Raw genomic sequence first — 24,129 nt, forward strand, 5'->3', positions numbered from 1 at the left:
TTCTATCGGAAAAATTCATAGATAATCGATGACATTTTCTATAGATATCGATATTTAATGACATTTTCCATAAGAAACATTCATCGATAATCGATGACATTTCTATTGGAAAAATTCATCGATAATTGATGACAATTTCTATAGGAAAAATTCATCAATAATCGATGATATTTTCTATTGAAAAAATCATCAATAACCGGTGACATTTTCTATAGGAAAAAATCATCCATAATCGATGACATTTTCTATAGGAAAAAATCATCGATAATCGATGACAATATCTATAGGAAAAATTCATCGATAATCGATGACATTTCTATAGGAAAAATTCATCGATAATCGATGAAATTTTCTATAGGATAAAATTCATCCTTAATCGATGACAATTTCTATATGAAAAATTCATCAATAACCGATGAAATTTTCTATAGGAAAAAATCATCCATAATCGATGACATTTTCTATAGGAAAAAATCATCGATAATCGATGACAATATCTATAGGAAAAATTCATCGATAATCGATGAAATTTTCTATAGGATAAAATTCATCCTTAATTGATGACAATTTCTATATGAAAAATTCATCAATAACCGATGAAATTTTCTATAGGAAAAAATCATCGATAATCGATGACATTTTCTATAAGAAAAATTCATCGATAATCGATGACATTTTCTGTAGGAAAAATTCATCGGTAATCGATGACATTTTCTATAGGAAAAATTCATCGGCAATGACATTTCTATAAGAAAATTTTATCTATAATCGATCTCATTTTCTATCGAAAAAATTCATAGATAATCGATGACATTTTCTATAAAAAATATCATCGATATTTAATGACATTTTCCATAAGAAACATTCATCGATAATCGATGACATTTCTATTGGAAAAAAACATCAATAATCGATGACATTTTCTATAAGAAAAAATCATCGATAATCGATGGCAATTTCTATAGAAAAAATTCATCGATAATCGATGACTTTTTCTATAGATGAAATCATCAATAATCGATGACATTTTCTATAGGAAAAAATCATCGATAATCGATGATATTTTCTATTGGAAAAAATCATCAATAATCGATGATAAGAAAAATTCATCGATATTCGGTGACATTTTCTATAGGAAATATTTATCGATAATCGATGACATTTTCTAAAGAAAAAATTAATCGACAATTAATGACGATTTCTATAGGAAAAATTCATCAATAATCGATGACATATTCTATAGGAAAAATTAATCGATAATCGATGACATTTTCTATTGGAAAAATTCATCGATAATCGATGACATTTTCTATAGGAAAAATTCATCGATAATCAATGACAATATCTATAGGAAAAATTCATCGATAATCGATGACAATATCTATAGGAAAAATTCATAGATAATCGATGACATTTTCTATAGGAAAAATTCATCAATATTCGATGACAATTTCTATAGGACAAGTTCATCAATAACCGATGACATTTTCTATAGGAAAAATTCATCCATAATCGATTACATTTTCTGTAGGAAAAATTCATCAATAATCGATGTCATTTTCTATAGGACAAATTCATCGATAATCGATGACATTTTCTATAGGAAAAATTCGATAATCGATGACATTTTCTATAGGAAATATTCATCAATAATCGATGATATTTTCTATAGGAAAATTTCATCGATAATCGATGACATTTTCTATAGGAAAATTTCATCGATAATCGATGACATTTTCTATAGGAAAAATTCATCGATAATCGATGACATTTTCTATAGGAAAAATTCATCAATAATCGATGAAATTTCCTATAGGAAAAATTCATCGATAATCGATGAAATTTTTTATAGGTAAAATTCATCGATAATCGATGACATTTTCTATAGGAAAAATTCATCGATAATCAATGACATTTTCTATAGGAAAAATTCATCGATAAACGATTAAATTTTCTATAGGAAAAATTCATCGATTATCGATGATGTTTTCTATGGAAAAATTCATCGATTATCGAAAATTCGAACTTATATCGAAGTTATTGAATAATTTAATTAAGAAACTAAGCTTGACATCGAACTTGGATTTTGCAAAGTTCTTTTTGCACTGACGAGCTTTTTCCCCATTAAACCAGCATGACTTCCACGCCAACGCTTTTTAGCACAACCTTTGGAAGTTATGAGTTTTGGCTTTGAAACCGATCTCATAATTTTGTGGTTGTGTGGAAATCTCATCGGATTTCCTTTTTCATATGCAAACATCTTCGATCGTTCAGCTCATCTCAAACGAGAAATTAATAAAAAATCAATAATAAATGACCATCGCTCCAACAGGCAAACATTTCAAATAAAAAGATTATTCGTCAGCTATGTCTGAATTTTCAAGGAACATCAATGCGAATTCATGTAGACGATTTTAAATTTATTTTTATTCACTTAAAAATCTAATCAAGATAACCTTCTCTCAATAAAACCGGCATAATTTTGCGAAGCTCTTCCAGGAAAGCAGGTAAATGATAAAACTGGCACTTGGCGCTGGGATCTTCCAATAATTTTGCTAGATTCATATCTTTTTGGTCTTCAGCTGGAGTTAGGGCCAACAAGGCGATCATTGGTAAGAATGAAGCAATTAAAAATATAACTGAAAAAAAAAACAAAATATACATTAATTATATGTTTTAAATCTTCCACCAAAAATCCTCAATACTTACGAAAGTGCCTATATTTCAAATTGGCCATTTGGAAATCCGAATACAATGGCAGTTCTCCCTTGAATTGAATTTTCTTTAAAATCCTTGTAAATTCTTCGAAATAGTACAGCATGTAATCGTTGCGTTCCATACGCATTTCCGAACTCATCATCATGACTTGTGAGTAGAGCATATCAATGTTGGCCGGAGCATAACAGCTGCCTTGGAAATCGACCATAATGAGGTCTTCCATTTTATTCTTTTTACTAAATTTAAACATCATATTTTTCAAATGGAAATCGCCGTGAATCATTACGAAAATATCTCCTGTGCCCTTATTTTGGGCGTAAGCTCTATAAAGATCTTTACATTTACGTTTCAAGGTATCTTTCATGGCGACGATTTTTTCATGGTAAACTGCGAATTCTTCATATTTGCCAAGACACTCAATAAAATTATTAATGCTATCGGTGATCATGTGTTCCAACATTGGCATACTGTTATTCATAAAACCATCTTGATATTTTGTAACCAATTCAGCATCATCACTGTGTCCCAACATATAGGAGACGGCATGTAGGCGTGCCACCTTACGAAAAACTGCTTTGATTTCTTCATCGGTTAAGAAACGATTACGAATTGTATCATAACCCAATTCACACAAGTCTTCGAAAATAATCACCTTGTGGGGATCCAAAGAATAATAAATGAGACTGAAAGAGAGTGGGAGAGAGAAATGGAGAAAAAAATAAATTTTCTATGGGAAAAATTCATCGATAATCGATGACATTTTCTATAGGAAAAATTTATCGATAACCGATGACATTTTCTATAGGAAAAATGCATCGATAATCGATGGCATTTTCTAAGGAAAAATTCATCGATAACCTATGACATTTTCTATAGGAAAAATTCATCGATAATCGGTGGAATTTTCTATAGGAAAAATTCATCGATAATCGATGGAATTTTCTATAGAAAAATTCATCGATAGTCTATGGAATTTCCTATAGGAAAAATTCATCCATAATCGATGGAATTTTCTATAGGAAAAATTCATCAATAATCGACAGAATTTTCTATAGGAAAAATTCATCGATAATCGATGTCATTTTCTATATAAAAAATCATCGATAATCGATGACATTTTCTATAGGAATAATTCATCAATAATCGATGACAATTTTTATAGGAAAAATTCATCGATAATCTATGGAATTTTCTATAGGAAAAATTCATAGATAATCGATGACATTTTCTATATAAAAAAATTCATCGATAATCGATAACATTTTCTATAGGAAAAATTCATCGATAATCGATGACATTTTCTATAGGAAAAATTCATCAATAATCGATGACATTTTCTACAGGAAAAATTCATCGATAATCTATGACATTTTCTACTGGAAGAATTCATCGATAATCTATGACATTTTCTATAGGAATATTTATAGGAAATATACATCGATAATCAATGGAATTTTCTATAGGAAAAATTCATCGATAATCGATGGAATTTTCTATAGGAAAAATTCATCGATAATCGATGACATTTTCTATATAAAAAAAATCATCGATAATCGATGAAATTTTCTATAGGAAAAATTCATCGATAATCGATGAAATTTTCTATAGGAAAAATTCATCGATAATCGATGAAATTTTCTATAGGAAAAATTCATCGATAATCGATGAAATTTTCTATAGGAAAAATTCATCGATAATCGATGAAATTTTCTATAGGAAAAATTCATTCATAATCGATGACATATTCTATAGGAAATATTTATAGATAATCGATGACATTTCTATAGGAAAAATTCATCAATAATCGATATTTTTTATTGAAAAAAATCATCAATAATCGATGATATTTTCTATTGGAAAAAATCATCAATAATCGATGACATTTTCTATAGGAAAAATTCGTCAATAATCGATGACATTTTCTATAGGAAAAATTCATCGATAATCGATGAAAATTTCTATAGGAAAAATTCATCGATAATCGATGAAATTTTCTATAGGAAAAATTCATCGATAATCGATGAAATTTTCTATAGGAAAAATTCATCGATAATCGATGGAATTTTCTATAGGAAAAATTCATCGATAATCGATGGAATTTTCTATAGGAAAATTCATCGATAACCGATGGAATTTTCTATAGGAAAAATTCATCGATAATCGATGGAATTTTCTATAGGAAAAATTCAACGATAATCGATGGAATTTTCTATAGGAAAAATTCATATAACAACGTTGCATACTTCCTGAGATAATGACCGAAAAGTTCTAAAAATCCCTGCCGCCATCAACTAAAATGACGGATAAACACGATTTCGTACGAATGGCATATCCTATTTAGCCGAAAGCTTGCACATCGTACATCAAGAAAGTCCATATCTGGCAACACCGTACCCGTAATGGTATGCAACGCATTAACTCGGAGGAATCTTCGACCAGAAGCCGTTACCTCAACAAATATTTGTATTTATTTTTTCTCAACATGGCAGCGTTTTCCGCATCCACCGCATGTCGCCTCCAGAGCTACTGCTTTGGAGTTATGTTGCTGTAACTTCATCCTCGGATTCATCGTTGTCATCGGAATACGAGACACCTCCGCAATCTCCACAACAATAACAAACACAGCATCTAACACCACATGTTATTGCTTATCACCTCGGGAATGTGTCGTTCCTGCCATTCAATTGCAACGGTCTTCGAAACAAAGTCAACGAAATTGGAAACTTTAGAAGTTGGAAGAACACCACCTGTATCACCAAGGTATCATACAAGAAGCGGTAGAGCAGGCCTTACCTTCCTTATACACCAATCTAGTGATACATACGTAGTCTGGGACTACCGAAATAGAGTTGCTGATTAGTTGTAACCTGCGTTATATACCTGATATTAGTTTGCTTTTGGAATACAAAAACCGTTCTGCAATGCTCATCCCAAGCTTTGGCATTCCGTCCTAAGCAATGACCAAGCGCTAGCCGAGAACATTGATAGCTTCACATTTTGCACGGGAACGAAGACGCCCCTACGGAGATAAGAGGAGATTGATGTGTTCTGGCAACCCATCATTTCGCTTGGCTCAGACCCTATTCCTATCATAGCCTCCGTTAACAGACCACTCGACCTTATAACCTCTGACTGCCGTACTTTTCTGAACCATGGAAAAATTGATTGGCTGCAAGGGTTCAAAGAATTTATCAATCACCCCTTCAGAGAGCTATTAATTCCCTCAGAGACTCGGATAGCTAGCTTCTCAGCGACATCATCACAGCTACAGCCACTCGCTACATACCTGCTGGTCGAATACCCGAAATTAGACACAATTTCCCAGCATAGACGACGAGAGTAGCAAATGAGCGTAAGGAGCTTCGTCGCGGAAAAGTGTATAGACCACCTGAATAAATGCAATGGATTTGGTACAGGGTTAAGTCAATTATGGGCAGTGGTAAATCTCTCTCCAATCCAGGAATGAAGAAGGGCTGTTACTTTCTGAAAAGGTGCCAGTATTATTTTAGCCGGCAACTTATAGAGCACCCCGATAGTGAAACGGCGAAGAGGTCTTTGCTACGCCGGATAATAACCCTTTGAGCCGAGGAGGTATGAGCACGATGAGCGATGTTGTAGATATCCGAAATCATCCAAAGCGTGGGGCTCACACGGAATCTCAATGATATTTGACAAGTGTCTTCAATCTGTCGTTAGCCACCGTTATCGTGCCAGAAACCTAGAAAATTGACCGTGTTATCCAGCTTTTAAAGTTAGGCAGGGATGCTAGAAGAAGTAAATCGACTTTAGAGGCACTACTCCTGCCCATGATGACAAACAGTTTCCAATTTGCCCAACATCAACATGGATTCCGGAAAAGCACAGCACCACAATAGCATTACACGCCATAGCCACACATATCAGTCGACGACTGAACCGGTCGTAAGTCATGCGACCTTCGATACCGTCAATCATGCCAAGCTGTTCGAAGATATAGAGAAGACTTTCCTCTAGACGTGTTGGTTAATCAACTATATGTATGGATGGAAGTTGTATGTGCGGTGAAACAGAGAGTTCCCCAAGGTGGGAACAGTTTAACATCTTCCTATCGGAAAATCCACACCCTGCAGACGACATAAAGATCGTAATGTATGTGGATGATTGTACGATCTTGGCATCGGGTTCAATCGTCGATGACGAACATACATACATACATATGTGATAGGTTAAATGTCTACATAGCTGACTTAGTGCAGTTCCTTCATCTGAGGAATATGAAAATATTCACCGCCTGGATTGCAGAAATGAGGCTCCCCCTGATCGTTTTGGTCGATAGTGTCCTGATTCCGACCACTAATTACGCTAAGATATTGGGTGTAACGTTCGATAGCATGTTTAAGTCGTCCGCTCAAGCCACAGCTGTTAGCTACAAGATCGGAAGTATGAACAAAGTCCTCACGCTGCTGGCCAGAAACACTTGGGAAGCAGTTAATGAAACTTTGTTGACCTACTTACAAAACAATAGGTTGGTCTGTGGCTAGTTATGAGAAAATACAAACCTGCCAGAATACAACACGAGGACTGCAACAGAGTACCTCCTCATGACACCAGTGGACCATCTTTATGACAAGACAAGGGTACATCAACACAACAGGATACTGTCGATGCAATACCTGCCTGGATACTATTGCAGTGAGCATCCCTGCCACAACTTAATGGGCAGGCTCCCCCATCCAAGCACGTCAGGAGAGGTCTTCATGATCTAGAGAGAGAGAGAGGTCCAAAGCTATAAACGGGAACCTCTATACCAAAGAGCCTATCAGGCCAGCTTGGATAGCGTTCACACTGATGCAGTACAGAGATACAGTGTGAATGCCGTACTTGGGGACCACACCCCATCCATCGCAGCAGAAGAACGCCAGCTGTCCATGCAAAAACGGGTAGTTTTAGACCAGTTAAGATACGGACGAGGCAGACGACACAATTCGTATTGGACCCGAATTTATGCCACGATACACAACACATGTCCCCTAAATGTGAATTTCTACCACATGACACCCTTTATTTATTTAGCTGCCCACCTAACCCCACTTACCTGCCTCCTGATTCTTTATTAGCGCAACCAGAGGAAACAGAACCTGATAACTGAAATATAACGGTACCTCCCGAATTTCGGTATGTTTAGGGTTTCAGCTACAAATTTTTACTGAACTACCTATAATTTTACTTTTGAGGTTCCCAGAGATCACAAAACATCTCCATCAAAAATTGTCGATATACACATGTCCATGTTTTGGAATTAACCCCATATAAAGGCACCTCCCGACTCTCCGTATTTTGGGGGTTTTAGCTACGTTTTCTGACTGAACTACCCGTAAGCTGACATTTGATGTTTTCCGCAGTCACGAAACTTCTCCACCAAAAATCGTCAATATAGGTCCAGTTTTGGGTATAGCCCCCATATAACGGTACCTCCGGATTTTAGGTATTTTGAGGATTTTAGAAACATTTCTTGACAGAACAACCAGTATTTTAACATTTTAGGTTCCCAGGGTCACAAAACTTATCCACCAAAAATTGTCAAAATGGATACATATTTTGGTAAAGCCTCCGTATAACGATACCTCCCAATTTTCGGTATCTTGAGGTTTTAAGCTACACTTTTAACCGAACTAGCTGTAATTTGACATTTGAGGTTCCCTGTAGTCTCGGAACGTCTCCAACAAAAATTTTCAACATAGGTCCATGTTTAGGTATAACCCCCATATAACGGTACCTCCGGATTTTAGGTACTTTGAGGATATCAGCTACAATTTCTTACCGAAATAGCAGTAATTTGACATTTGAGGTTCCTAGTGGTAACAAAACTTATCAACCAAAAATTGTCAACATAGGTCCACGGTTTGGTATAGCCCCCATATAACGGAACCTCCTGGTTTTTGGGTATTTTGAGGATTTTAGCTACAATTTCTTACCGAAATAGCGTTAATTTGACATTTGAGGTTCCTAGTGGTCACCAAACCATGACGTAAAGCATGAGTTTGGTTGCGGATTTGTAGTTAGTCGGAGACTAAAACATCTGGTATCCAGCTTCACTCCAGTGAATGAAAGACTTGCTGCAGTTCGAATAAAAGCTAAATCCTTCAACATCAGCTTTATTTGCGCTCATGCTCCCACTGCAGAAAAGGACGAACAGACCAAAGATATATTTTACGAGCGCTTAGAAGAAACATATGACAGTTGCCCTGCCCATGACATTAAAATCATTCAAGGCGATTTTAATGCCAAAATCGGAAAGGAGAATATCTTTGGCCCAACAGTCGGGAAATTCAGCCTCCACAGTGAAACATCTGACAATGGTATGAGGCTGATAGACTTTGCAGCTGCAAAAAACATGGTAGTTAGCAGTACCAGATTTAATCATCTCGATATTCATAAGGGCACCTGGCTGTCTCCAGATCAGAAAACAAGAAATCAAATTGATCATGTTGTGATAGATGGAAAACATTCATCGAGCGTGTTGGATGTACGATCGTTCCGAGGCGCAAACATTGATTCGGACCACAACTTTGTTGCAGCAAAGGTACGCACCCGCATAAACGTAGCAAACAAAGTACGAACAGACACAACACGAAAGTTAGACATCGGTAAGCTGCAATCACAACAGATAGCCACAGCACATTCCACTCAACTAGCCCAATTGCTTAATCAAAGCACTCCTCATCCCGATAACATATCAGCGCAATGGCAAAGCATTGCCCACTCCATGCAAACAGCCGCAAAATCCATACTTGGACACCAGAGACCTCCACCAAGGAATCCATGGTATGTTCAGGAGTGTCGTGCTGCCACCGAAGAGAAAAATGCGGCATATAAGGCTACTTTACAATCCGTAGCAACGCGTAGCGCACGAGAGAGATACAGGGAGAAAAGGAGAGAGGAGAAACGTCTTTTCCGCAGGAAAAAGAGAGAGATGGAAAAGCGGGTGGGTGAAAAAATCGAGATGTACAGGAGCCAGAATGAAGTCCGAAAATTCTACCAAAGAGTCAAGCATCAAACTGATGGCTTTGGTACAGGTACATCCTCCTGTAGAGACCAGCAAGGTAATTTGGTAACTGATACAGATAGTGTACTCAGGATATGGAAAGAACATTTTTCAAAACTGTTGGTATCCAATAGCAGCGAAGACGACGAAGATACCACAGTCCCAATCCCAGAAGATGGTATTGAATGTATACCGCCCAGCCAAGATGAGGTAAAGACAGCAATAAATCGGCTGAAGAATAATAAGGCAGCAGGAGCCGATGGCTTACCAGCCGAGCTGTTCAAAACCGGAGGCGACACGCTGATAAGGTGTATTCATCAGCTAGTTAGCACCATCTGGCAGGAAGAACGAGTACCCGACGATTGGAACCTGAGTATCCTGTGCCCCGTCCACAAGAAGGGAGATAAGACTGTATGCTCTAACTATAGGGACATAAGTCTACTCCCTATTGCCTACAAGATCGTGTCAGGGATATTGTGCGAACGACTAAAGCCTATGGTCAACGAGATAATTGGACCATACCAGTGCGGCTTTAGACCTGGCAAGTCCACCATTGACCAGATATTTACCCTGCGGCAAATCCTGGAGAAGACCCAAGAGATGCAGATCGACACCTACCACCTTTTTGTCGATTATAAAGCAGCCTTCGACAGCCCGCTGCGTTCAAAGGTATTCCAAGCCATGTCTGAATTTGGTATCACCGCAAAGCTCTTCCGTCTTTGCAAAATGACTTTAACTGACACGAGGTCCTCAGTTAAAATAGGAAAGAACCTCTCCGAAGAGTTTGGTACCAAAAGAGGTTTCAGACAAGGAGACAGCCTTTCGTGTGATCTCTTTAACATCCTACTGGAAAAGGTTATACGAGAGGCAAACGTCAAAAGAAGTGGCACAATCTACACCAATAGTCACATGTTACTTGCTTATGCTGATGATATAGACATCATAGGCCGATCAGTAAAATAAGTAACTGATACCTTTATGAAGGTCGAAGGAGAATCTGCTAAAGTGGGTCTGGCGGTAAACGGTGAGAAGACCAAGCTGTGTCGACGCGCAATGCGTCCATTGAGCTCGGACCGACTGTGGAAGTTGGTTCCTATAATATTGAGGTAGTAAAAGACTTCGTCTACCTCTGCACCTCCGTAAACACAACAAACGACATCAGTTGTGAAATAAAAAGAAGAATTATATTGGTCAACAGATGCTACTTTGGTTTAAGTAAGCAGTTCAAAAACAAAGCCACATCTCGTCAAACAAAAATAACGCTCTACAAAACACTGATACTAACCGTGCTGATGTATGGCTCCGAAGCCTGGGTACTTGCGCAAGCAGACATGGCAGTGCTTGGTGTGTTTGAGAGAAAAATTCTTCGAAAGATCTACGGACCAATCTGCGTTGACGGTGAATATCGACGTCGCATGAACCACGAGCTGTATCTGCTGTACAACGACATCAATATTGTTAAACGTATCGAGATGCAGCGATTGCGTTGGCTAGGCCATATCACAAGAATGAGCGATGATGACCCCGCTAAAAAGGTGTATAAACACGGACCGCTTGGCGGTGCACGCAGAATTGGCAGGCCAAGCAATAGATGGCGCAAACAAGTGGATGATGAGATGAAAAGGCGCGGTATTCCAGAAAGCGAAGCAACAAATAGAGAGAATTGGAGATCTTTTCTTAGTTCGGCCTATAGAACAAATGTTCTGTAATGGGCCAGCTAAGTAAGTAAGTAAGTGGTCACCAAACTTATCCACCAAAAATTGTCAACATAGGTCCACAGATTGGTATAGCCCCCATATAACGGGACCTCCTGATTTTAGGTATTTAGCTACAATTTCTTACCGAAACAGCGGTAATTTTACATTTCAGGTTCCCTGTAGTCACGAAACGTATCCACCAAAAATTGTCAACATAGGTCCACGGTTTTGTATAGCCCCCATATAACGGTACCTCCGGATTTTAGGTATTTTCAGGATATTTCCGGTATTTATACCCTCGGCATTTATGCTAACGAGGGTATATACACTTTCATACGGGCAAAATGTGACCCCAAGTATGTTTGGACGAAATGTGTTTCAGACAATTTGTAGTCGATTGAGCGATGTCCGTCCGTCTGTCTGTCTGTCTGGCTGGAGCGCACGATAACTCTCGAACGGGTTAACCGATTCGATCCAAAATTTGGCTTTCGTAATATTTTGTCCAAACTTAGTTTAAGTTCGAAGATGGGCTATATCGGCCCACTCCTTCCGGTACCTCCCCCACAAAAGTTCGAAAGTGTTCGGAAAATTTGTGCGCACGATAACTTTTGAAGGAAGTAACCGATTTGATCCATACTTTGCACATCGTGAAATTTCTACTAAACTTAAATGAGGTTCCAAAATCAATCGGTCCACTCCTTCGGGTACCTCCCACACAAAATTTCGGATAAGTTCAGATTAGGACCTGCTCTCGAATCGCTTTGGTTTTTGTTGCAACAACTTGTATTCATTGCCCCCCATACGACGGTACAATTTTCATCAGGGGCATACTTCCTTAGAAAATAGCCTTAAATATGCAAAAAAAGCCCCTATAACACCGTGTGTGGTGGATGGAGCGCAAGATAACTCTCGAACGGATCTGCCGATTCGGTCCAAAATTTGGCCTTCGTAATATTTAGTCCAAACATAGTTTAAATTCGAAGATAGGTAATATCGGTCCACTTCTTCAGGTACCTCCCCCACAAAAGTTAAAAAATGTTCGGAAAAATTGTGCGCACGATAAATCTTGAATGGAGTGACCGATCTAATCCATTCCTTGCACATCCTAATATATCTACCAGATATAGATCAGGTTCGAATATGGACTATATTTGTCTACTCCTTCTGGTACCTCTCACACACAATTTCGGATAAGTTCACTTTAAGACCTGCTGTCGAATCACTTTGATACCATTACGACGGTAAAAGTTTTTTCAGGGCAAGTCCATATTTCTTAGTAAAATAGCCCGAAAGGTGTAAAAAATCCCTATGTCACCAAATGGAGAGCACGATAACTCTCGAACTGTTCAACCGATTTGATCCAACATTTGGTCTTCGTCATATTATATCCTAACTTAGTTTCAAATCCAAACTTAGTTTTTATTGTGCCACTTGCTTTAAAGTGTCTGTAACTTACATATTTAAAAAATGTCACTAAAATGCTAGGACGATATCACATGAATGGGGCAACCAATTTGGTCCAATCTTTGGATCTCCTAATATTTTGTCAAAATTTAGTTTAACTTCTAAAATGGCCCATATCGGTCCTCCCTAAGGGTACCTCCCCCACAAAGGTTTGTGTCTTAGTGCAGTTAATTCCTAATCCACATTTTTGTTGGCAAGTTCAAATGTCCAAAAAGGGCCACAAAATTCTGAAGAGACCTTAAATGCATTCACTTCACATTGGCTGAGGGTATATATCTGTCGGCAAAGCCGACTGACACTTTTTTACTTGTTTTTTTTTTTATATATTTAGCAGACCGAATTAGCAAAAATTAAGTATTTGGTGTTCCCAGTGGTCAAAGATATTTTCCACCTGAAATTGCTGCTATAGTATTTCAGAATATATCATGCCCTCCACGAGCATCCTTTTTCTACCATTTCCCGCAACTTGGAACTATTTTTTTCATGGCAATTTTTCTTAAAGTTTACTATGTTCCGACACTTAAAACTTTTTAAAGGTCAAGTGGAGAATACCTCTAACCGTTTAAAGTTGGACTAGCTCGCAAAATTGCCTATCCCGAGTTAAACAAACATTACGTTAATAACGAAATTGTCTGTGTATCAAAGGTTTGGATCGCCTTAGCAAAACAATCCGTCAAACATTTAATTTAGTTGAAATTTACCATTTCTACTTACTCTGCACACAATTTAGTTGGCTCACCACAATCGGCTAAGATTTTTTCAATTTTTGGTAACACCTCCGAGTACATGCCAATTTCGGTTTCAAACAATCTCGAATTCATTAACATTTCACGTTTCATACCATCCTCCATGGGTAGGGTTTTTATGATCAACGAACGCTTAACACTGCTGGCCGTTTTGGCAAAACGATAACTAACCTTGCAACGGAACATAATACTGGCATAGTGATCACCCTTGACACTGGCGGGGCTCATATCAAATTTAATGACCTAAGGCAATGTAAACATACAAAGACATGAACACATGTTCTTGTTATATTAAATTTCAAAGCTATCACCTCCTACCTCAACATTTTCATTATTTTCATATTTGGATAAAACCTTTTCCAAAAATTCTTTATTAATCCATGACGGTGCCACTAATTCATCTTCGTTATAGATACTCATGTTTTGCGCGCTTGGTCACACAGGGCTTTGACTTTGGCAAAAATTAAAAATTAAATGAAAATTTGAATTGTCGCGTGTCACCTTTTATGCGAAATTTATTTTAACATCAGAGCCCTATGCTCGTGAATATTATTTTTTTTGTCGTCAATTAGTTCGTTCGGTCGGCAACCGTTAGAACATCGCCTTTTATTTGATAATCAGTTTCTTCCGTCTGCTTTCTTCCATTTTTTTTAAACGATAAGATTGTTAGGTAACATTGATCTATTATTTTGACAAACGTAATCTAAGATATGTACATACTAACTAATCAAAATACCTACTTATGAATGTTGGTTGGTTGTTATTAAAAAAAGGAAATGTCATGGTTACGAAGAACTTTTTGGCATCAAAGTGAAAGATTTTTGTTTGCAATTGATTAAATATTGTTTTCGTTAATATAATTAAAATTTCGTCACCTATCAAACAATTAAAATAGATAATGTAGATAGACGGATACCCCTGCCTAAATTAGGTCAGAAAATGTATCTAAAATGTCTTTTTAATACAACTTATCAAAGTTTTTTTGGTGAAAATTTTAAGCAAAATTGTAAACTACAATCAAAATTATGTTTGTCCGTTGTTGCGTATGATTACTGTTAATTGTATAGTATTGCTGCATAGCCATGAATTTTCTTTGGCTTCTCCATGGAATTAATATCACGATATTTGTTTAAAATTCCTTAAAATTGCCTATAGTTTTGATTTTATTGAATTTTTAATTTCTGGCCACAGGTGCGTATGACTACTATTAATTATTGGGTTATTTCACTAAATTGGTTATATCTCTAACTCTAATATGCGGATTTTGAATTTACACAGGAAGTTTGAAAGAGAATATATTAGCCTTTCACAAAGCCATTGAAGACTCATTCGGCTTCTGGACTTTAGAAACTCTATAAGCCAAGCAAAATAAATTTTTAAAACCAAAAATTTTAATATTTAAGGAAAATTTAATTTTCGTTTATATTTGCGCTTGATTAATATTAATTATTAAATGAATTCAAATTGAAAATTTCATTCATACTTTTCTTTATATTATACAATGATTGATAATTCATTTCAATAAATTAAAATCCGCAAAAGTTCTTTTAGACTCTCCCCTGTACATAGCTTCCCTTTAAAGGCGATGCCTATTTATAAAAACCCTCTTCAGAAAGTAAAATTTATTTTAGCGACATTAAAAATTTGGTTTCAAATTCCCCAAAATTGCCTATAGTTTTGATTTTATTGAATTTTTAATTTCTGGCCACAGGTGCGTATGACTACTATTAATTATTGGGTTATTTCAATAAATTGGCCATATCTCTAATTCTAATGTGCGGATTTTGAATTTACACAGGAAGTTTGAAAGAGAATACATTAGCCATCCACATAGTCATTAACGATTCATTCGGTTTCTCGACGTTACAAACTCTATAGGCCAAGTAAAATACAATTGAAAACCAAAAATTGTAATATTGAAGGAAAATTTAATTTTCGTTAATATTTACCTATGATAAATATTAATTATTAAATAAATTCAAATTGCAATTTTCATTCATACATTTCTTTATATTAAACAATGTTTGATAATCCATTTCAATAAATTAAAATCCGCAAAAGTTATTTTAGACTCTCCACTATAGATCATATTAATTGTACAAAGCTTCTTTTTAAAGGCGATGCCTATTTATAAAAACCCTCTTCAAAAAGTAAAAAAGTATCAGTCGGCTTTGCCGACAGAGATATACCCTCAGCCTGTGTATATTGAAACAATTTTTTCCCAAAATACGTATGTATTTAGGACGTCTGAACCGACAAAAATGTTGATTAGGAATAAAGATCAAAAGTTTTGCGGAGGAGACACTAAAAGAAATGGATCGACATTGAACGTTATGGAAGTGGATCTCCAGCCAAAACATATGGTGCCATAGGGGATTTTTACACTCTTCGGGCTGTTTGCTCAAGAAGTATGGACTTGCCCCTGAAAAAACTTTTACCATCGTAATTGAGGCAGCGAATGCAAGTTGCTTCAACAAAAATCAAAGTGATTCGGTATCAGGTCTTAAAGTGAACTTATCCGAAATTTTGTATGGAATATACCGGATGGAGTGGACAAATATAGTCCATATTTGAACCTGATCTATATCTGGTAGAAATATTAGGGTGTGTAAAGTATGGACCAATTCGGCCACTCCCTTCAAGAGTTACCGTACGAACAATTTTTCCGAACATTTTTTAACTTTTGTAGGGGTACCTCAATGAACCGATATGACTTAGCTTCAAACTTAAACCATGTTTCGACAAAATATTACTAAGGCCAAATTTTGGACCGAATCGGCAGATCCGTTCGAGAGTTATCTTGCCCTCCAACTACCTCACACGGTGTCATAGGGGTTTTTAGCAACTTTCAGGCTATTTTCTCAGGAAGTATGGACTTGTCCCTGATGAAACTTGTACAGTCGTATGGAGGGCAGTGAATACAAGTTGCTAAAATAAAAACGGGGTGAGCTAAATAAATCCATTTAAAAATCAAGGCGATTCGAGAGATGGCCCTAAACTGAACTTATCCGAAATTTTGTGTGGGAGGTACCCGAAGGAGTAGACCGATTGAGTCCATATTGAAACCTTATTTAAGTCTGGTACACGTTTCACGATGGGCAAAGTATGGACCAAATCGGTTACTCCCTTCAAGAGTCATCGTACGCACAAATTTTCCGAACATTTTCGAACTTTTGTGGGGGAGGTACCGGAAGGTGTGGACCGATATAGCCCATCTTCGAACTTAAACTAAGTTTGGGTAAAATATTACGAAAGCCAAAATTTGAACCGAATCGGTTTATCCGTTCGAGAGTTATCGTGCGCTCCAGCCAGGCAGACAGACAGACGGACGGACATTGCTCAATCGACTCCAAATTGTCTGAAACACATTTCGTCCAAACATACTCGGGGTCAAAAACCATTATTTCGATGAGGCACATTTTGCCCGTATGAAAGTGTATATACCCTCGTTAGCATAAATGCTGAGGGTATAAAAAGTAAAATTGATTTTAACGGTATTGAATAATTGATTTCAAATTCCCCAAAATTGTCTATAATTTTGATTTTATTAAATTTTTAATTTCTGGCCACAGGTGCGTATAACTACTATTAATTATTGAGTTATTTCAATAAATTGGCCATATCTCTAATTCTAATAAGCGGATTTTGAATTTACATACGAAATTTGAAAGAAAATACGTTAGCCTTTCACAAAGTTATTAAAAATTCATTCGGCTTCTGGACTTTACAAGCTCTACAGGCCATGCAAAAAATGTTTCAAAACCCAAAATTTTAATTTTTAATTTTTTTTTTTACCAAAATAAATTTTGGTGGAGAAGTTTTGTGACCAATAGGAATTTCAACTGTCAAATTACAGGTAGTTCAGCCAAAAACTGAAGCCCACATCCTGAAAATATCGAAAAGCGGGAGGTATTATATGAATGTGTGACTGAATATTGAGACTACTGGAAACCTCAAATGTCGAATTACAGGTAGTTCGGTCAAAAAATCTACCTAAAATCCTAAAAATACCGAAATATGAGGACTATACCAAAACATGGATTTATGTTGAAAAATTTTGGTGGAGAAGTTTTGTGACTACTGGAAATCTCAAATGTCGAATTACAGATATTTCGGTCACAAAATGTAGCTAAAATCCTCCAAATACCAAAAATTGTGAGGTACCGTCCTTTGGGGACCATACCAAAACATGGACCTATGTTGACAATTCTTGGTGGAACAGTTTTGTGAACACTGGAAACCTAAAACGTCAAGCTACAGGCAGTTCGACCAAAAAAACTCACTAAAATCCTATAAATACCGAAATTCGAGGGTATCGTTATGTGGGGGCTATACCAAAATATGGACCTAAGTTCACAAATTTTGGTGGAGAAGTTTTCAGACTACTGGAAACATCAAATGTCGAACTACAGATAATTCGGTCAAAAAATCTAACTAAAGTCCTGAAAATAACGAAATTCGGGAGGCGTCGTTATGTGGGGGCTATACCAAAACATGGTCCCATGTTGACAATTTTTGGTCGAGAAGTATTGTGACCAGTGGGAACCTCATATGCCAAATTACAGGTAGTTCGGTCAAAAACTGTACCTAAAATCTTCAAAGTACCGAAAATTTAGAGGTACCGTCATATGGGGACTATACCAAAACATGGACTCATGTTGACAAATTTATGGTAGAACAGTTTTGTGAACACTGGAAATCAATATTAGGTTTCTGTATAAATGTTACGGTAAATGTTTTTTTATGAGATTCCTTTTCAAACGATTTGGGTGCTGAAACACACGTTGGGCGCCACATTTTCATAAAGCGTCCAACATATCTTGCGGTGACAATATCACTTCCATTGAACGTTTTTGTATATCTTCGACGCACAGTGGTTCAGAATGGGTTTTTCCTGGTCAAAATTCTGTAACTTTTGAACGGATAGAGATATTTTCATAATTCTTTTTTTGTTAGACAGATAACACAATCAGCTTTCAGACGAATCACAGGCAGTCAAATTCGGTCTGACAGTTGCAGAGAAATTCAAGGTCAAAATTAAACTTTTGGGTTTTTTAAACTATTTTTCATCAAAATATGCGTGTTTTTGTGGTTTTTATATCTTCCTATGTATTAATGATGGTCAAACACCAACAAATAAACAATAAAATTACCAAAAAACTAAAAATAATAAAGAAAAAATTTCGAAAAAAAAATTTTCAAAAAAATTGTAAACAAAAATTTTACAAAAGAATTTGAATTTTTTCAAAAATTAAAAAAATACTCCTTGGGGTTTAATAAAACTTATATAACTAGTATAAAAACTCATATACTCAAAAAAATTTTAATTTGTATCAAAAAGCTGTAATTCATATAGAAAAAATATAGAAAAACACACAATTTTAACTATGTAATTTCAATAAATTGAAAAAAGTGTTAAACGAACGGAACGGGACGGGTACAAAAGTATATATGGGCTAAAAGAGGAGACTTTCGGGCATCTTTCTGTGAAAACAGAACTTTGTTCCATGTTGTTCCACAAAAGTTCTAGTCCACTAAATTTGGAACTTCATAAAATTTAGTATCGGAGGAAAAATAAAATAGATCATGTTGTGTAAACGCTACGGTTATTTACTAAAACGATTTTTAAAGGCCACAATCCAAACAAACAAAATTACTACCTTACAAAAAAACAATGAACACAACATATGTTATAGTTTCCGAGAAATAGCTACGTCTTTCTCCAGAAATTTGCAAAAATTACGTATTTCCCAAAAATGGGGAAAATGTTCGTCTTTAGGGGCACACCACGCCCACACCTTGCAATATTTTGACCTAATTTTTTGGTTTCCTTAGTTTCAATATGTTTACTATCGAATTCCATATAGAAAATAAATATCTTTGACAAAACAAAATTTTGATTTTTGGCCAGGGAAATCGATTTCTGAACCATTGTGCGACGCAAGATCACTTACTGATGATAGTCACAAATTTGACCAGAAAAGGTTCCGCTCTAAAATTTGTTTGTAGGTTTCAGATTACGCTAAAACTCAAAATGCAACTGAAATGCTTCGATAGTCCAAAAAAACAGGAAACCAATATTGTCCCCTTATTTAAAATTCTCTACAAATGCTGTTTTAAGACACGCCGTTCGGACTCGGTGATAAAAAGTAGACGAGGATTTTTTAATATTATTCTGAAGTTCCTTAGACGAGGACTTTTTAAGAATATTTTGAAGTTCCTTAGACGTGGATTTTTAAAGAATATTTTGAAGTTCCTTATAAGTGGATTTTTTAAGAATATTCTGACGTTCCTTAGACGTGGATTTTTAAGAATATTCTGAAGTTCCTTAGACGTGGATTTTTTAAGAATATTCTGAAGTTCCTTAGACGTGGATTTTTTAAGAATATTCTGAAGTCCCTAAGAAAAATTCCCTCAAAAATATTTCGGGACTTGTGTCCCTTATTGAACTCGTATGACTCGAAAAAATGATTAATAAAATTGTTTGAAGTCAAACGAAACGAATTAGGACTCCTCTAACATAAATTTAAAAAAATTGTACCCGTAGCCGGATTTTGCATCTGATATATCTCCCAAAATTGGTTTACTAGTTCAAGAGCATTCAAACCCCTGAAAATCGTGTCTGCAATTGTACCTCCTCTTCCATGACCCACTCTGATTTGAATTCAATTAAACGATGACATGATTTAAAAATGTATGTACATATATTTTTATTAACTTTATTAAACATGTAAAGTACGTAAAATTTCATAAATATTATGAACAATTTTACATAAACAATAAATAACATTAATAACAAAAAATTTACGAATTAAAAAAAGAAAACATAACAACAAAAATAAATTCAGAACATAATGTAACACTAATCCAAATAGCCTTCTCTTAACAAAATGGGCATAAATTTGCGAACTTCTTGGATAAATCCCGGTGTACGATAAACCATGGTCATCAAATCGGGATTTTCAAATTGTTTGGTGGTATCAATATTCTTCAATTCCTCAGCAGATTTGCCAATAAAACCAACAACCATTGGCAAGAATGTGGCCACCAAAGAGATGGCTAAACAAAAATAAATTGTTAAAATACACTTTTGTTTTGAAAAACAAACAAAACTAGAATACTTACTGAAATGTCTATATTTCAAACCGGAAATTTGGAAATCCGAATACAATGGCAACTCTCCCTGATAGCCGATTTTCTTCAAAATCCTTATGAATTCCGTAAAATAGTATTGCATCAGCTCATGACGTTTCAACCGCAATTCTGGACTAAGCATCATAATTTGTGAATAGACCAAATCAATGTTTGAGGGGGCATAACAACTGATTTGATAATCGACCATAATACTGTCTTCCATTTGATTCCTTTTATTGAAACGGAACATCATATTTTTCATGTGGAAATCACCGTGATTCAATACGAAAATATCACCTTTGCCCTGGTTCAGCTGATAGGATTGGTATAGCTGTTTACTGCATGGATTGATTTTATCCTTCATGGCTTTAACTTTTTGATAGTAAACATCGAATTCGTCATGACACGATAGCATATCAATAAAATTGCGAACGCCATCTTCCATTAATTGCTCTAATTGGGGGCTATCCATGCTTAGGATGCCATATTTATATTTGGTCACCAGCTCATGTTCTTCACTGTGACCCAACATATAGGAGACTGCGTGTAGCTTTGCCAATTTACTGTAGACAGCTTTGATTTCATCTTCGTTGAGAAAACGTGAACGTATCGTGTCGTAACCCGAATCACACAGATCTTCGAAAATAATGACTTTGTGGGGTTCCAAGGCATGATAGATAAGTCTGAAAGGAGAAACAGATGTGAAAAGCTTTTCATTGAAAACCCCCAAAACCCTTCTTTCCATCCAAGAAGGAACAAATAGTTGCACTACTTACTCTGCTGACATCTTGGTTGGTTCTCCACAATCGGCTAAGATTTTCTCAATTTTCGGCAATGTTTCGGAATACATGTCGATTTCAGTCTCAAAAAGAAACGATTCCATTAACATTTCACGTTTGGGACCATCCATGGGCAAAGTTTTTATAATCAACGACTTGTTTTTGACACTGGCATTTTTATCGAAACGATATTGTACCTTGCCTCGGAACATGATACTGGCATAATGATCACCCTTCATGCTGGCTGGGCTTAAATCGAATTGAACAACCTGGAAGATGTGTAATGTTTTAAATTATAAATAGCTTCAGTAATGTGGCAAAGTGACTGCTTCTCCAACCTACCTCAACATCAACATTATTTTCGTATTGTGTTAAAACTTTTTCCAAAAACTCTTGATTAATCCATGATGGTGCCACCAATTCATCGGCATTATAAATACTCATGTTTGCGTCGTCTTCTGCAAATAACTCTTTCTACTCCGAACACGGCAAATAGTTAACTTTCAATTAAACTGTTCTTAGCTTTGTTGCGACATTTTATGCGAAATTTCTTAGACACGACTGGTTATGTTTCGCACACATAAGTGTTGTATCAAAATTGATAATTGATAAGAAATCGTTCGAAAAACACACGATTGACTTCTGACGACAAAATAACGAATGATAAGATTACCCATGAAGGGGACAACTAACCATCGATCTCTCAACAAATAGATATTGCATGAAAATATTACCAATGAAGAGGATACTTAGTGGCATGTTTTGATGTATACAAACGCCATAACATCGCTCATGATATCCCTTGAAAAAATCTTCAAAAATGTCCTTTAAATTCTCGTAGTATTTATTCTGGAAGGAACTCATTCAGTTTTGTATCAGCGCTCAATGACCTTTACCCCTCGAAGATAAGATAGTTTTCGAATTTCCTTTCATATCCGATCAACGTTAATAATTACGTTGCTTCCTCTATTATGTACACACATACACACTTAAATATACATACATATGTATATGCATGTTAGCCATTTCTTAAAGTCACTCAACATCTGACGCAAAATTTGTCTTGTATTTCTTTAACGTGCTGCCAACGAATTCTATTATCAAAATATGGACGCCGTATTGATATCAATTTCTTAAGTGGATGATTGCTGCTGTAAACATTTGGGTATCGCAAATTATTAACATGATTCCGCATATTTTTTGTCAACATGTGATGATAATACAACTTTGATTTGGTCGTGCGCCAATACGATTAATAAATAAAACAGTACAATAATCACCAAATGAACGAACGGAACATATTCCACTGTGCAACATTAATGAACTCGAAAAACTACATTTATTGCCTCAAATTTCAAAATATATGCAAAAATTCCACAATTTTTATACATTTCGCACCGTATCTCCAAAACCGTGAATTTTTTCTGAATATTTTCTTTTGGAAAAATATTCCCTGGAATATAATACACAACTCTTCAGAACATGTCATTGTTGTAAAATGCCTCTATCACGTTGTTTTCAGTATATTTTTCAACGACCATTAAATAAATATGTCAATAATGTGATGAAATCCGAAATGCGGGAATAAACGGTTGGTGTGCACTGTGTTTGAAATACGTGTTGTAAAAGATATGATGCAAAATACCGCTGAAACAACATGAAGTAAGCATTTTAGAGTTTCAGAATGTTCTAAAGAATCGTTGAGAACTTTATTTGGACGAGTTTTGCAAAAGGTTACCTGGTTCAACTCCCAATAGTTTAGCGGATACTGACCAGATTTTCAGCAATTATATAAAAATTCTCTATATTTTATAGATTTTGATGCCCTAGATGGAGTGGTTTTTTCAAAAGATAAGTTCTACCAGTTTAGGGCTACAATATTGCTAAAGACGGCAAGGCCAAATTCCTATTCGTTTCTGGGATAAAGGCCTGATTAAGGCAAAAAAGTGTAGATTTAGCCCGGTTTAGATGAGACCATAAAATCCGAACTGGATCTGACAGGACAAAACCTTGTAGTCTCAATATGTACTTAAAAAAATGCATACTACAAGTTGTTTGCATTTTCAGTGTTGCATAGTGTTCTCATAGAACTATTACTTAATATTTTGTAATACATACGCACATACATATATACGAGGATCTTTTACTTAGTCCCGGTCTCCATTAGAGTGATTTCATTAAAAAAATAGCATGAAACTATGCGTCTCTAGGTCGAGTTCCATAGTAGAGTAAAATCATTAAATTTATGTAGGAGAACTCGATCTAAGAAAGCCTAATTTCATTAATTTTTTTAATGAAGTTGCTCTGGTGTTCTTCATTAGGGATATGAAATAGAACTATGTACTTGGATTTTCATAAAAATGTTTCTTTACCCTAAAAACTCGAGATTTATAGGGTGTATGTACATACATACATACATAATTGGAAATGTCATCGTAACGAAGGCATATGTATCCTTGCAAACATTTTTCGAAATTTTCAATCGCTTAACGACATTCTGGGATTCGCATGGAAGATCAATTCAATCGCGGAAGAGCGCACATAAAGATCTTCTTCGAATCCCCAAC

General features: G+C 35.8%; 2 protein-coding genes across 2 annotated transcripts; both read right to left on the minus strand.

Annotated features, from left to right (window-relative positions):
- Positions 1-2,399: 2,399 nt before the first annotated feature.
- On the minus strand, positions 2,400-14,385 carry LOC141394629 (uncharacterized). The gene is made up of 4 exons (XM_073969328.1): positions 13,968-14,385; positions 13,618-13,892; positions 2,710-3,401; positions 2,400-2,639 (listed from the first exon to the last, which is right to left on the minus strand). Exons 1-4 carry the CDS (start codon positions 14,067-14,069, stop codon positions 2,443-2,445), a joined length of 1,266 nt encoding a protein of 421 aa, XP_073825429.1. The 5' UTR covers positions 14,070-14,385; the 3' UTR covers positions 2,400-2,442.
- A 6,126-nt stretch (positions 14,386-20,511) lies between these two features.
- Positions 20,512-22,006, minus strand: LOC141391581 (uncharacterized). The gene is made up of 4 exons (XM_073964454.1): positions 21,905-22,006; positions 21,560-21,831; positions 20,775-21,466; positions 20,512-20,708 (listed from the first exon to the last, which is right to left on the minus strand). The coding sequence occupies exons 1-4, from the start codon at positions 22,004-22,006 to the stop codon at positions 20,512-20,514; spliced, it is 1,263 nt and encodes a 420-aa protein (XP_073820555.1).
- Between the last annotated feature and the right edge of the window lie 2,123 nt (positions 22,007-24,129).

Source organism: Musca autumnalis, unplaced genomic scaffold (assembly GCF_047663935.1).
Source record: "Musca autumnalis isolate F117 unplaced genomic scaffold, ASM4766393v1 scaffold_1, whole genome shotgun sequence".
NCBI lineage: Eukaryota > Metazoa > Arthropoda > Insecta > Diptera > Muscidae > Musca > Musca autumnalis.